General features: G+C 48.6%; 1 protein-coding gene across 1 annotated transcript in view; it reads left to right on the top strand.

Annotated features, from left to right (window-relative positions):
* Nucleotides 1-242: 242 nt before the first annotated feature.
* Nucleotides 243-16,487, top strand: part of LOC311101465 (rho guanine nucleotide exchange factor TIAM1-like) — a gene marked incomplete at both ends in the record, with an annotated part of 59,312 nt that continues 43,067 nt past the window's right edge. The window contains 2 exons of the mRNA XM_084142622.1: nucleotides 243-304; nucleotides 1,370-2,895. Of these exons, the coding sequence (XP_083998748.1) occupies nucleotides 243-304; nucleotides 1,370-2,895 (1,588 nt within the window). The remainder of the gene's footprint in view (nucleotides 305-1,369; nucleotides 2,896-16,487) is intronic.

A 16,487-nucleotide genomic window follows, 5' to 3' on the forward strand; every position in this document is an offset into this window, starting at 1 on the left:
GGCGATTGCGTCGTCCGTGGATCTGCCAGGGCGGTAGGCGAATTGGAGAGGGTCGGGTGTGTCGGGGAGGGAGGAGGTGATATGGTCTTTGACAAGCCTCTCGAAGCACTTCATGATGACGGAAGTGAGTGCTACGGGATGGTAGTCATTCAGTTCAGGTGCTTTCCCTTTCTTGGGCACGGATGATTGTGGACATGTCGAAGCAGGTGGGTGTAGCGGCCTGAGCTATAGAGAGATTGAAAATGTCGGAGAACGCAACAGCCAGCTGGTCTGCACATGCCCTGAGGGTGCGGCTACGGATGCCGTCTGGGCCGGCAGTCTTGAGAGGGTTACCAAGTTTGAATGACTTACATACTTCCTAAGTGGAGACCGTGAGTGTGCAGCCTACGTTGTCATCAGGGGTTCTCCTCGGCAGCTCAGGGTCATTGTGCTCGAATCGTGAGAAAAAGGTGTTTAGCTCGACCGGTAGGGTGGCGTTGGTGACCGTGATGTGGCTGGCTTTCTTTTTGCAATCCGTGTTCGTTAGGAGCCCCTGCCACATACGCCTCGTTGTCCGACCCGCTGAATTCCTCCTCCACTTTGTCCCTGTACTTGTGTTTCGCCATCTTGATCGATCTGCGTAGGTCCTATTGGTACTGTTTAACCATTATATTGTCCCTGGTCACCTTGCTGAGTTTATAAGCATCATCTCTCTCCTTCGGTTTCCCTACAAGGCTGCCATCAATCCACGTTTTTTGATTCAAATCCCAATGCCCCACCGAGTCCTCACTCCCCTCCCCCACCCTCACCCCTCCCCTCCCCCACCCCCACCTAGTCCTCACTCCCCTCCCCCAGCCCCACCTAGTCCTCACTCCCCTCCCCCACCCCCACCTAGTCCTCACTTCCCTCCCCCTCCCCTCCCCTCCCCCACCCCTCCCATCCCCCACCACCACCTAGTCCTCACTCCACTTCCCCTACCCCTACCCCCACCCCTCCCATCCCCCACCCCCACCTAGTCCTCACTCCCCTCCCCCACCCCCACCCCTCCCATCCCCCAGTCCCACCTTGGGTTGTCTCTTGACAGGACTGGGGGTAGGTCGTGCTGGGGAGGTGCTGGGACGTGTCTGGGTGGCCCATTAGCAAGTTGTTTAAGCACTTCAAAGGACTGCAGACGAGGAGACAGAGATGTGAGGAGTGTGTGTGTATGTCTTTTTAAATGTGTGCGAGGAATTTGTTTGTGTGTGTGTGCGCTCGTGGTCCGCCCTGTTGTTGGTGACCTTCCTGGTTGGCCAGCCTTTCACACAAGGTTCTACACCGGCCAGCTCTGATGTCAGACATTATCCAGGCTGAGCATTAGCAGTGTCTGTTGCTGTATCTATTTATTCTACAGTACTCTCTACCATAAACCAGCTGTAGTAGGACCTACCCCACCTGAGCCCCTTCAACAGCTGTTATTCAGGCTAAGCAGCGATAGCTGTACAGGCATCTGGCTAAGCAGCGATAGCTGTACAGGCATCTGGCTAAGCAGCGATAGCTGTACAGGCATCTGGCTAAGCAGCGATAGCTGTACAGGCATCTGTCTAAGCAGCGATAGCTGTACAGGCATCTGGCTAAGCAGCGATAGCTGTACAGGCATCTGGATAAGCAGCGATAGCTGTACAGGCATCTGTCTAAGCAGCGATAGCTGTACAGGCATCTGTCTAAGCAGCGATAGCTGTACAGGCATCTGGCTAAGCAGCGATAGCTGTACAGGCATCTGGCTAAGCAGCGATAGCTGTACAGGCATCTGGCTAAGCAGCGATAGCTGTACAGGCATCTGGCTAAGCAGCGATAGCTGTACAGGCATCTGGCTAAGCAGCGATAGCTGTACAGGCATCAGTCTAAGCAGCGATAGCTGTACAGGCATCTGGCTAAGCAGCGATAGCTGTACAGGCATCTGGCTAAGCAGCGATAGCTGTACAGGCATCTGTCTAAGCAGCGATAGCTGTACAGGCATCTGGCTAAGCAGCGATAGCTGTACAGGCATCTGGCTAAGCAGCGATAGCTGTACAGGCATCTGGCTAAGCAGCGATAGCTGTACAGGCATCTGGCTAAGCAGCGATAGCTGTACAGGCATCTGGCTAAGCAGCGATAGCTGTACAGGCATCTGGCTAAGCAGCGATAGCTGTACAGGCATCTGGCTAAGCAGCGATAGCTGTACAGGCATCTGGCTAAGCAGCGATAGCTGTACAGGCATCTGGCTAAGCAGCGATAGCTGTACAGGCATCAGGCTAAGCAGCGATAGCTGTACAGGCATCTGGCTAAGCAGCGATAGCTGTACAGGCATCTGTCTAACCAGCTATAGCTGTACAGGCATCTGGCTAAGCAGCGATAGCTGTACAGGCATCTGGCTAAGCAGCGATAGCTGTACAGGCATCTGGCTAAGCAGCGATAGCTGTACAGGCATCTGGCTAAGCAGCGATAGCTGTACAGGCATCTGGCTAAGCATCGATAGCTGTACAGGCATCTGGCTAAGCAGCGATAGCTGTACAGGCATCTGGCTAAGCAGCGATAGCTTTACAGGCATCTGGCTAAGCAGCGATAGCTGTACAGGCATCTGGCTAAGCAGCGATAGCTGTACAGGCATCTGGCTAAGCAGCGATAGCTGTACAGGCATCTGGCTAAGCAGCGATAGCTGTACAGGCATCTGGCTAAGCAGCGATAGCTGTACAGGCATCTGTCTAACCAGCTATAGCTGTACAGGCATCTGGCTAAGCAGCGATAGCTGTACAGGCATCTGGCTAAGCAGCGATAGCTGTACAGGCATCTGGCTAAGCAGCGATAGCTGTACAGGCATCTGGCTAACCAGCGATAGCTGTACAGGCATCAGGCTAAGCAGCGATAGCTGTACAGGCATCTGTCTAAGCAGCGATAGCTGTACAGGCATCTGGCTAAGCAGCGATAGCTGAACAGGCATCTGTCTAAGCAGCGATAGCTGTACAGGCATCTGTCTAAGCAGCGATAGCTGTACAGGCATCTGTCTAAGCAGCGATAGCTGTACAGGCATCTGTCTAAGCAGCGATAGCTGAACAGGCATCTGGCTAAGCAGCGATAGCTGAACAGGCATCTGTCTAAGCAGCGATAGCTGTACAGGCATCTGGCTAAGCAGCGATAGCTGTACAGGCATCTGGCTAAGCAGCGATAGCTGTACAGGCATCTGTCTAAGCAGCGATAGCTGTACAGGCATCTGGCTAAGCAGCGATAGCTGTACAGGCATCTGTCTAAGCAGCGATAGCTGTACAGGCATCTGTCTAAGCAGCGATAGCTGTACAGGCATCTGGCTAAGCAGCTATATAGTACAACAACCACCTGAGGCCATCACAGAAGGGTCAGACAGGTCACCACTACATCTATTCTGCACCACATGACAATGACCTGCTGGCCTGGCTGGTGGTGAATCCCTTAGCTGTGGCACCCCTATTCCCTATATGTATAGAGCTCTGCTCAAAAGTAGTACACTAGAAAAGGGAATAGGGTGCCATTTGGGACGTCCTTGGTGAGATATAGCAAGAGGAATTCCCATACACACTCCCTTGTTGGAGGTGCTTATGATTACAGCAGCATGGAAGGAAGATGGCCGTCTGTGAGAGGATTTAGAGGATGTGGCTCTGTGTAGAAAGGAGATGAAAGAAGGTGGTGGTTTTAGAATCTCATTTTAATGTGCTTTAGGAGGAACAGTATTACCTTGCTTTATGTGTGGTCCTCTGTAGCTCAGCTGGTAGAGCACGGCGCTTGTAACGCCAGGGTAGTGGGTTCGATCCCCGGGACCACCCATACACAAAAAAATGTATGCACGCATGACTGTAAGTCGCTTTGGTTAAAAGCGTCTGCTAAATGGCATATTATTATTATTACTATTATTATTAGTATTATTATTATGACACGTCGTTTGTGGTTCTCCCAAAACATTTCACACTGCCTTCATCTCAGTATGATTATATAGCTATGAACACACATCAATCTTTGCTCTTCTTGGCCTGCGTGAAAGGTCTCCATCACAAGGAAGTGACATGATGTTGGCAGTATTTTTGACATATTGTCCATGAGGAAATCCATCTTCATTAACAATATGAGGCAGTATTGTGACATATCGTCCATGAGGAAATCCATCTTCATTAACAATATCAAATGTAATTTTAAAAAAAGTCAGAATCGAATCAAGACTCCCAGCCGTGTTCAATTGGCCAGTATTTATCAGCTCAGCATACCACCAATCCACGTTCAGCTAGGACTGCATCCAAAATGGCACCCTTTTCCCTATTTAGTGCACTACTTTTAACCAGGGCCCATAGGTCTCTGTTCAAAAGTAGTGCACTATATAGGAAATAGGCTGACATTTGTGACACAGATCTAGCCCCACTCCCTGGCTTCATATGGCAGTCTCAGCTCACAGCAGCTCAGCGGGCAGCTTGTGCCGTTCTCATTACCACTGAAACCCCCCCCAGCTGTTTCCAATTCAAGGTTTCTAGGGTTACAGATCACATTTAGAAGGCAAAGTCCTCTTCCTCCTTAGCCAGCCAAGGAGATGGCCCCTCTTTTTAAATACTATATAAAGGACTCAAGACCGAAAAAAAAAAAAATCTTGATTTTATTCCTAAAGTAAGAGAGAAAAACAGCCATTCAGAGGAAGGGTCCATCTTAGAATAGGCTAAATGTGGGCATGAGTGTCAGAGTGCTTGTGCCATCATGCCAACTCCTTGTCACTGATTGTCTTGTCATGCCAAAAATGGAGCAATGGAGTTGAAAGAGCACAAACGTATCTGGGACCAGGCTATAGTAAATGCAGTGAAAGAGCACAAACGTATCTGGGACCAGGCTATAGTAAATGCAGTGAAAGAGCACAAACGTATCTGGGACCAGGCTATAGTAAATGCAGTGAAAGAGCACAAACGTATCTGGGACCAGGCTATAGTAAATGCAGTGAAAGAGGATGGGACAAAAGAGAGCTATGTTGTTGATCGTGGACTACAGGAAAAGGAGGGCCGAGCACACCCCCATTCACATCGACGGGGCTGTAGTGGAGCAGGTTGAGAGCTTCAAGTTCCTTGGTGTTCACATCACCAACGAACTGTCATGATCCAAACACACCAAGACAGTCGTGAAGAGGGCATGACAACGCCTATTCCCTCACAGGAGACTGAAAAGATTTGGCATGGGTCCTCAGATCCTCAAAAAGTTATACAGCTGCACCATCGAGAGCATCCTGACTGGTTGCATCACCGCCTGGTATGGCAACTGCTCGGCCTCCGACCGCAAGGCACTACAGAGGGTAGTGCATACGGCCCAGTACATCACTGGGGCAAAGCTTCCTGCCATCCAGGACCTCTATACCAGGCGGTGTCAGAGGAAGGCCCTAAAAATTGCCAAAGACTCCAGCCACCCTAGTCATAGACTGTTCTCTCTGCTACCGCATGGCAAGCGGTACCGGAGCGCCAAGTCTAGGTCCAAAAGGCTTCTTAACAGCTTCTACCCCCAAGCCATAAGACTCCTGAACAGCTAATAAAATGGCTACCCAGACAATATGCATTGACTAGTCCCCCCCCCCCTGCTGCTACTCTCTGTGTATTATCTATGCATAGTCACTTTACCTCTACCTACATTTACATATTACCTCAATTACCTCGACTAACCTTTGGCCCCACATTGACTCTGTACCGGTACCCCCTGTATATATAGCATCACTACTGTTATTTCATTGTTGATCTTTAATTATTTGTTATTTTTCTATTTTGTAATTTTTTTCATTTTTATTTTATATTTATTGTTTACTTCAGTTTATTTAGTAAATACTTTCTTAACACTTATTTTTTCTCAACTGCATTGTTGGTTTAAGGGCTTGTAAGTAAGCATTTCACTGTAAGGTCTGCACCTGTTGTAGTCGGCGCATGTGACAAATACAATTTGGTTTGATTTGATGTCTGATCTATAGACTCCCTCTGGCACAACAGGCTGTTGACGACCGTCATTCACCTTTCATGGGATGCGTCCCAAATCGCACCCTATTCCCTATATAGTGCACTACTTTTGACCAGAGCCCTATGGGTCCTGGTCAGAAGTAGTGCACCATAAAAGGAATTGGGTGCTATTTGGGACGCATCCCATGAGTCATTAGAACCTCAGGATATTGGAGAGCAGCAACACAGTCAAACAGTCACAAGACTTCATTTCATCTGAATGAGAGGAAGGTGGACTGGTGTGAACCAGGTGGAGCAACAACATTGCCATGGCTGGTAAGGGAAGAGACAGACCTTTGGTGGGGCAGGTGCTCAAAGTGAAAAAAAGCTTGATACTTTCTACTGCTCCTGTTGCCAAATTCGCCATTATTTGTTTTAACACAGGCCTTAATTTTCTGCAAAAAACACAATCACTCATCACACATTGTAGGCTAAGCAAGCTAGAACCAAAGATGACAGGGGAGTTAGTTAAGTATCTTTGCTAGAACCACTACTGGGGGAGGCAATATCATCTGATCATCGCTAATGTAGGCTAGAAGAATCAGCTAGTTAACCAGGCTATGCTGTCTAAACAAGCTAGTCTTTACTTGATTTTAGTTTATTCTGCTACCGACAAACTGCAGTTGCCCCCTTCCCTGTCACTGACCGTGAGACAACACATGCTAGCAACTCCAAAGTAACCTACTCGCCGCTCGGTGGGTAGCTCATTGTGGCAGAAGGGCAGGGGACTTTTTCAAGATTCATGCGTTTTTTAGAAATTATATAGTTTGATAGGTAGTTTGTTGCATTTAAAGTTACAAGAGAGAAAATATACAAAAAAAATTAAATAAAAAGTAATTTGTTTAAAAAAAAAAACGCCACCAAATCAAAAGGGCACTTTTTTCATAGGGGTTAAAAAGGGCAGGTTCTCCAGCACCCCTGGGGCTCTATCTGTGTACCTGCCTGGACAGAGGGGTAGATGAGCAGGCAGGCTGGGTGAGGTCTGCTTGTAGTAGCTTTACCAGGGCTCTGGTCTAAAGTAGTGCACTATATAGGGCAGTGGTAGGCAACCCTGATATGGGGAATAGAGGCTGGTGAGGAGACAGACAGACAGACTGACACCATGGTTGGCATGGCTGGTGAGGAGACAGACAGACAGACAGACTGACACCATGGTTGGCATGGCTGGTGAGGAGACAGACAGACAGACAGACTGACACCATGGTTGGCATGGCTGGTGAGGAGACAGACAGACAGACTGACACCATGGTTGGCATGGCTGGTGAGGTGACAGACAGACAGACTGACACCATGGTTGGCATGGCTGGTGAGGAGACAGACAGACAGACAGACTGACACCATGGTTGGCATGGCTGGTGAGGTGAGGTGAGGTGACAGACTGACACCATGGTTGGCATGGCTGGTGAGGAGACAGACAGACAGACTGACACCATGGTTGGCATGGCTGGTGAGGTGACAGACAGACAGACTGACAACATGATTGGCATGGCTGGTGAGGTGACAGACAGACAGACAGACTGACACCATGGTTGGCATGGCTGGTGAGGTGACAGACAGACAGACTGACACCATGGTTGGCATGGCTGGTGAGGTAAGGTGACAGACAGACAGACTGACACCATGGTTGGCATGGCTGGTGAGGTGACAGACAGACAGACAGACTGACACCATGGTTGGCATGGCTGGTGAGGTGACAGACAGACAGACTGACACCATGGTTGGCATGGCTGGTGAGGTGAGGTGACAGACAGACAGACTGACACCATGGTTGGCATTGCTGGTGAGGTGACAGACAGACAGACTGACACCATGGTTGGCATGGCTGGTGAGGAGACAGACAGACAGACTGACACCATGGTTGGCATGTCTGGTGAGGTGACAGACAGACAGACTGACACCATGGTTGGCATGGCTGGTGAGGTGACAGACAGACAGACTGACACCATGGTTGGCATGGCTGGTGAGGTGACAGACAGACAGACTGACACCATGGTTGGCATGGCTGGTGAGGTGACAGACAGACAGACAGACTGACACCATGGTTGGCATGGCTGGTGAGGTGACAGACAGACAGACTGACACCATGTTACTGTACTCTAGCTCCTCTCTCCAGCAACACCTTTCCTCTCACCTGACATATGTGGTGTTTGAACCTCGTTGATTACAGGGCTGTGTTGGGGTTGGGGGCGGGGGGGCTTTGTTGGTACTAGTCAGTCAGACCATACATTCTTGGCTTTCTTTCACCAGTGTAGTTAGTCTGGGTGACGGGAACGTAAAGGTGTAGAGGCAAACCGTTTTTTGTAGAGCCACTTTGTTGAATTCTATTTCTCCAGTGTGTTGAAGTGTTGTTTTTGAGCATTCACTATAGTGAGAAGAGAATGAATAGAAGAGATGTCGATCTATACTACATCTTGGAGTCTTTCTGTAGTGGAGTAGCACTGGAGAGTCTTCCTGTTGTATATTTGGGAAGCTTATCACTGTAATACTAAGGTGATCAATTGCTCAGTTGGTTTCCCTTTTTAACCCACTGATCTCTGATCTTCCACGTCGCACACTTTGGAATACAGCAGGCAGGTGAAATATTGTCTCCTTTGAAGCTCATGAATTGTGGAATGTGTGTCCAGGTGTTCCGTGCTCCCAGTAAACTCGCTCTATCTTTCTCCAATCTCTCTCTCTTCTCTCTCTCGCTTCTCTCTCTCTCTCTCTCACCTCTCTCTCTCTCTCTCTCTTCTCTCTCTCTCTGTCTCTCTCTGTCTCTCTCTCTCGCTTCTCTCTCTCTCTCTCTCTCGCTTCTCTCTCTCGCTTCTCTCTCTCTCTCTCGCTTCTGTCTCACTCTGTCTCACTCTGTCTCTCTCTCTCTCTCTCTCTCTCTCTCTCTCTCTCTCTCTCTCTCTCTCTCTCTCTCTCTCTGTGTCTGTCTGTCTGTTTCATATAAAGAAAAAAAAATCCAAATGAATTCTCCATGCTATGCTTGGGTTTGGATTTCCTTCTGATTTAACTTCTCAAAGTATTGCCATACAGGACTTCACTGATGTCGCCTGTCTTTCTCTGCCATTTTTCCAACTGTTAACGACGATGACGTAGTGGTGGAGAGGCGACTCTGAGAAAACAATACAGAACTATCTTGCTCTCATTTAAGGGCACAAATACCAAATTGCTAAGTGAAAATAATTGGACTGTAAAATGTTGTGTTGGCGTTGTGACAGAGGCAGTGTAATTGAATAATAGGGAATAATTAGCTAATAGACTAATTAAACTACTCACACAACTAGCTGGCTCCACTAGGGCCCTCTCAGCAGCTGGCTCCACTAGGGCCCTCTCAGCAGCTGGCTCCACTAGGGCCCTCTCAGCAGCTGATTCCACTAGGGCCCTCTCAGCCAGCTGGCTCCACTAGGCCCTCTCAGCAGCTGGTTCCACTAGGGCCCTCTCAGCAGCTGGCTCCACTAGGGCCCTCTCAGCAGCTGGCTCCACTAGGGCCCTCTCAGCAGACGGCTCCACTAGGGCCCTCTCAGCAGCCAGCTCCACTAGGGCCCTCTCAGCCAGCTGGCTCCACTAGGGCCCTCTCAGCAGACGGCTCCACTAGGGCCCTCTCAGCAGACAGCTCCACTAGGGCCCTGTCAGCAGCTGGTTCCACTAGGGCCCTCTCAGCAGACGGCTCCACTAGGGCCCTCTCAGCAGCTGGCTCCACTAGGGCCCTCTCAGCCAGGTGGCTCCACTAGGGCCCTCTCAGCAGACGGCTCCACTAGGGCCCTCTCAGCAGCTGGCTCCACTAGGGCCCTCTCAGCCAGGTGGCTCCACTAGGGCCCTCTCAGCAGCCAGCTCCACTAGGGCCCTGTCAGCCAGGTGGCTCCGCTAGGGCCCTCTCAGCAGCTGGTTCCACTAGGGCCCTCTCAGCAGCTGGCTCCACTAGGGCCCTGTCAGCCAGGTGGCTCCACTAGGGCCCTCTCAGCAGCTGGCTCCACTAGGGCCCTCTCAGCCAGGTGGCTCCACTAGGGCCCTCTCAGCAGACGGCTCCACTAGGGCCCTCTCAGCCAGCTGGCTCCACTAGGGCCCTCTCAGCCAGGTGGCTCCACTAGGCCCTCTCAGCAGACGGCTCCACTAGGGCCCTCTCAGCAGACGGCTCCACTAGGCCCTCTCAGCAGCTGGCTCCACTAGGGCCCTCTCAGCCAGCTGGTTCCACTAGGGCCCTCTCAGCAGCTGGTTCCACTAGGGCCCTGTCAGCCAGGTGGCTCCACTAGGGTCCTCTCAGCAGCTGGCTCCACTAGGGCCCTCTCAGCAGACGGCTCCACTAGGGCCCTCTCAGCAGCTGGCTCCACTAGGGCCCTCTCAGCAGCTGGCTCCACTAGGCCCTCTCAGCAGACGGCTCCACTAGGGCCCTCTCAGCAGACAGCTCCACTAGGGCCCTCTCAGCAGCTGGTTCCACTAGGGCCCTCTCAGCAGCCAGCTCCACTAGGGCCCTGTCAGCCAGGTGGCTCCACTAGGGCCCTCTCAGCAGCTGGCTCCACTAGGGCCCTCTCAGCCAGCTGGCTCCACTAGGGCCCTCTCAGCCAGGTGGCTCCACTAGGGCCCTCTCAGCAGACGGCTCCACTAGGCCCTCTCAGCAGCTGGCTCCACTAGGGCCCTCTCAGCCAGCTGGTTCCACTAGGGCCCTCTCAGCAGACGGCTCCACTAGGGCCCTCTCAGCAGCTGGTTCCACTAGGGCCCTGTCAGCCAGGTGGCTCCACTAGGGCCCTCTCAGCAGCTGGTTCCACTAGGGCCCTCTCAGCAGCCAGCTCCACTAGGGCCCTCTCAGCCAGCTGGCTCCACTAGGGCCCTCTCAGCAGCCAGCTCCACTAGGGCCCTGTCAGCCAGGTGGCTCCACTAGGGCCCTCTCAGCAGCTGACGAGTGGTTTTATTTACTTAGGTAACTTGTTCTCCACTGGTTTGTCTCCACCTTTTCTTATTGCGACATTTTGCAATATGATTTTGCTGCGATGATTGCACACGGCGGTATTTGACCTAACAGATACGGGAGCTTGTCAATCCACCCCCACACCCTCTCTATTGAAAATCCATTAGTCAGATATTTTGTCCGTAGGGCAGGAATTCTCATTTCCCCCCTCATCATTTCCTCAATGAGAGAAGTGTCATGACATATTCTGTGTCCCAGGGGGGTAGGAGGCTTGGAACAAGTCGGGCCAAGGAACTGTACGGCTCCTGCCCCGACAGGCCCAAATATTTCTCAAATATAAGCTGGGCTTTTAAGGGGTCTTTAATCACAAAGGGGCCCTACATCTACCTGTCACACATAGTTCTGGGATGACCCAATGTTAACGCTGTGTACAACACACAGAGAGGGGTCATCTGAGCTGGTGACATGGCGGGCGTCACCAATGGCACCCTACTCTCAATATTCCCTATAGGGCTCTGGTCAAAAGTAGTGCACTATAAAGGGAATAGGGTACCATTTGGGACGTAGCCATGGTCCTTTGTGTAGGGTAGGCTATGGTCTGTGTCAGATTACACTGGTATTATTTCTGAGTTCATTGGGTGGATGGTGGAGAGCTCTTGCACTGTAGCCTGGTCCCCTTCAGTAGAGGTGTTGCTTTGACTGTGGAATAGGCCAAAATCCTGGGATCCCTACTAGATAGAACTCTGTTTAAAAGCCTGGGGTCCCTACCAGATAGAACTCTGTTTAAAAGCCTGGGATCCCTACTAGATAGACCTCTGTTTAAAAGCCTGGGATCCCTACCAGATAGACCTCTGTTTAAAAGCCTGGGATCCCTACCAGATAGAACTCTGTTTAAAAGCCTGGGATCCCTTCTAGAGAGACCCCTGTTTAAAAGCCTGGGATCCCTACCAGATAGAACTCTGTTTAAAAGCCTGGGATCCCTACTAGATAGACATCTGTTTAAAAGCCTGGGATCCCTACCAGATAGAACTCTGTTTAAAAGCCTGGGATCCCTACTGGATAGAACTCTGTTTAAAAGACTGGGATCCCTTCTAGATAGAACTCTGTTTAAAAGCCTGGGATCCCCACTAGATAGAACTCTGTTTAAAAGCCTGGGATCCCTACTGGATAGAACTCTGTTTAAAAGCCTGGGATCCCTTCTGGATAGAACTATGTTTAAAAGCCTGGGATCCCTTCTAGATAGACCTCTGTTTAAAAGCCTGGGATCCCTACTAGATACACCTCTGTTTAAAAGCCTGGGATCCCTACTAGATAGAACTCTGTTTAAAAGCCTGGGATTCCTTCTAGATATACCTCTGTTTAAAAGCCTGGGATCCCTTCTAGATAGAACTCTGTTTCACTTTAACAAAAATGAACATGTAGGGAATACAGTATGTAGGCCAAAAGAGAGATGCTTAAATAAAGAAAGAGGTACTGGCAAGAGCAATGTGCCAGTTTCCCTTTTCTTTTAAGATCTCATCAAATCATTCCCACATACCTGCAACAAGCAAACTCGGATGTGAAACAGAGTGGTATTACAATTGGATTCCAGGCTAGCCTAATATAATACATGGTTTTCTGTCAGTAAAAAGACATCTGCTGTGATGTCAGCAGTGGTATTCTCTTTAGACTAGTGAAAAATGTGTTGATGATACACAATTTTCTAATCCCATTTTTATGGGGGGGGGGGGGGGGGGGTGTTGACCCTGTTTTCTGATGTATGCTCCAAGGAGCTTTTTAACACTTTTTCAATCCTGGCTTTGCACTGTGGACTGGAGCAATGTTAGTGAGCAATGAACAAGAACTAGAGGAGTTCTAGAAAGGATCCCTTCATTCATGTCACCTTATTCCCTATATATTGCACTACTTTTGACCAGGTCCCATAGCGCACTTTTATTTTGTATTTTACCTTTATTTAACTAGGCAAGTCAGTTAAGAACAAATTCTTATTTGCAATGACGGCCTACACCGGCCAAACCCGGACGAAGCTGGGCCAATTGTGCGCCGCCCTATGGGACTCCCAATCACAGCCGGTTGTGATACAGCCTGGAATCGAACCAGGGGGGTCTGTAGTGATGCCTCAAGCACTGAGATGCAGTGCCTTAGACCGCTGCGCCACTCGGGAGCCCTATAGGTTTCCATTTGGGACACAAGGTTTGCCTTTTTAGTAGTGTCGAGCAGACAGGTGACAGAGCGAGAGAGAGAGAGAGTGTTGCCTGTAAGCCACATCTTAACTCTCAGCTGCTGGAAGAGATAGCATGTCATGCAGCCCTCTGCACTAGACGCCTGAAAGAGGGGGGAAATCAAAGGGAGAAAACAACAGTTTTTCACTGTCCTAGATATTCAAAAGGAACTGGGGATAACGGTGCATGGTTAGTGTTTGTCATGTATGGTTTATTCACTCAGTCTACGTCTCTCAGGCCTGGTAGAAATAATGTTATACACTAAATACTGCCAATGTTGTAGTGGTATGAGATGGGTCACTTTGTGTTGAGATCCACTAAGTATTCTTAGTGTTCATCACAAGGTAACTTACAGTATATAGCCACATTTTTTTCACTAGTAGTTAGTTACAGTGTTATACTGAATACAGCTAATGTTGTAGTGGCATGACTATCTGAAGATGGTCGTTTCGGTCGGTGCGTAGGTGTCGCTGATGTGCTGCAACAAGGACCATGAATCAGTGCACTTCTCACCCTGCATGTATTATATAATCTAGGGGAAATTATGGATGGTATATCGTCTGGTTATGGGGTGGAGAAGATCCTGTTGTTGCAGCTCTGTGTGCCAGTCGGTGAGGGATACGGTGACAGGGAAGCCATAGTGGTGAGATCCACCACAGCTCTGTGTGCCAGTCGGTGAGGGATACGGTGACCGGGAAGCCATGGTGGTGAGATCCACCACAGCTCTGTGTGCCAGTCGGTGAGGGATACGGTGACCGGGAAGCCATAGTGGTGAGATCCACCACAGCTCTATGTGCCAGTCGGTGAGGGATACGGTGACCGGGAAGCCATAGTGGTGAGATCCACCACAGCTCTGTGTGCCAGTCGGTGAGGGATACGGTGACCGTGAGGCCATAGTGGTGAGATCCACCACCATCCCCTGTGTCTTCCTGCTGCTATACGGTTACTAATGTGGCCCCACAATACACCTATTCTTCCCCTAGAGTCATCGGGTGACTGGAATTCATTACTGCGTATGAATCTCTCTCTGTCTCTCTGAGAGCCCTGCTGCTATTGCCTTGTAATGATGATGAACCTCACCATTCAGTACTATAGGAGTTAGGTTAACCTAACATATATATCCATGTTATATATATCCAGGTAGCCTAGCGGTTAAGAGCGTTTGGGCCAGTAACTGAACGGTTGCTGGTTTGAATCCCCGAACCGATTAGGTGAACATTCTGTCTGTGCCCTTGAGCAAGGCACTTACCCCTTATTGCTCCTGTAAGTCGCTCTGGATAAGAACATCTGCTAAATGACTAAAATGTAAATAGTAATCCTGTGTCCTAAAGAAACAGAACAGAACTGGAATTCACTCTGCTTATGTATTTAAGGATACATTTATGTAGGCTAATGAATGGCTCTCTCTCTCTCTCTCTAAGTAATGCTCCTATGCCTCCGAATGCTGATGAACATATCTTCATACTATAATATATGAATGAACATGTGACTACTGTAACAGCTATCTAACTGTGTCCTGAAGGAAGAGAAAGGAACAGGGAGAAACAGGCTTGTTCTCGCTCGCTGTGGCCCAATTATTCGATTACACTGCCTCGGTCACAACGCCAACACAACATTTTACAGTCCAATTATTTTCAATTAGCAATTTGGTATTTGTGCCCTTAAATGAGAGCAAGATAGTTCTGTATTGTTTTCTCAGAGTCGCCTCTCCACCACTACGTCATCGTCGTTAACAGTTGGGAAAATGGCAGAGAAAGACAGGCGACATCAGTGAAGTCCTGTATGGCAATACTTTGACAAGTTAAATCAGAAGGAAATCCAATCCCAGCGCATTGAGAATTCACATGGAAAAAATTTTGTGTGTTTAAAAATATATATATATATGTGTGAGAGAGAGAGAGAGCCCTTTATGGTTGTGAGGTCTGGGGTCCGCTCACCAACCAATAATTCACAAAATGGGACAACACCAAATTGAGACTCTGCATGCAGAATTCTGCAAAAATATCCTCTTTGTACAACAAAAAACACCAAATAATGCATGCAGAGCAGAATTAGGCCGATACCCGCTAATTATCAAAATCCAGAAAAGAGCCGTTAAATTCTATAACCACTTAAAAGGAAGCAATTCCTAAACCTTCCATAACAAAGCCATCACCTACAAAGAGATGAACTTGGAGAAGAGTCCCCTAAGTAAGCTGGTCCTGGGGCTCTGTTCACAAACACAAACAGACCCCACAGAGCCCCAGGACAACAACAACAACACAATTAGACGCAACCAAATCATGAGAAAACAAAAAGAGAATTACTTGACACATTGGAAAGAATTAACAAAAAAACAGAGCAAACTAGAATGCTATTTGGCTCTAAACAGAGAGCACACAGTGGCAGAATACCTGAGCACTGTGACTGACCCAAACTTAAGGAAAGCTTTGACTATGTACAGACTCAGTGAGCATAGCCTTGCTATTGAGAAAGGCCGCCGTAGGCAGACCTGGCTCTCAAGAGAAGACAGGCCATGTGCACACTGCCCACAAAATGAGGTGGAAACTGAGCTGCACCTCCTAACTTCCTGCCAAATGTATGACCATATTTGAGACACATACTTTCCTCAGATTACACAGAACCACAAAGAATTAGAAAACAAATCCAATTTTGATAAACTCCCTTATCTACTGGGTGAAAAACCACAGTGTGCCATCACAGCTGCAAGATTTGTGACCTGTTGCCACAAGAAAAGGGCAACCAGTGAAGAACAAACACCATTGTAAAAACAACCTATATTTATGTTTATTTATTTTCCCTTCTGTACTTTAACTATTTACACATCGTTACAACACTGTATATAGACATAATATGACATTTTGGAACTTTTGTGAGTGTAATGTTTACTGTACATTTTTTATTGTTTATTTCACTTTTGTTTATTTCACTTGCTTTGGCAATATGTAAATAATGCATTGAATTGGGAGAGAGAGGAGACCTACCTATCTGAGAGGGCCTTAGTGGAGCCAGCTAGTTGTGTGAGTAGTTTAATTCGTCTATTAGCTAATTTATCTTCATTTAGATTATATTTAGATTATCAATCGATGGCCTGTACAGGTCCGGACTGATACGTTTGTTTTTGTACATGGTTAATAATTTAAACATTTCAAACATCTTTCTCTTTTTGAAACTTGTGTGTTTAATGTTAACTGTTAATTTGTAATTGTTTATTTCACTGTAAACATATATGTTTCCATGACAATAAAGCCCTGAGAGAGAGAGAGAGAGAGAGAGAGAAGAGAGAGAGAGAGAGAGAGAGAGAGAGAGAGAGAGAGAGAGAGAGAGAGAGAGAGAGAGAGAGAGAGAGAGAGAGAGAGAGAGAGAGAGAGAGAGAGAGAGAGAGAGAGAGAGAGAGAGAGA

This window comes from Coregonus lavaretus, assembly GCF_964263955.1.
Source record: "Coregonus lavaretus genome assembly, chromosome: 26".
In the NCBI taxonomy this organism is placed as follows: Eukaryota; Metazoa; Chordata; class Actinopteri; order Salmoniformes; family Salmonidae; genus Coregonus; species Coregonus lavaretus.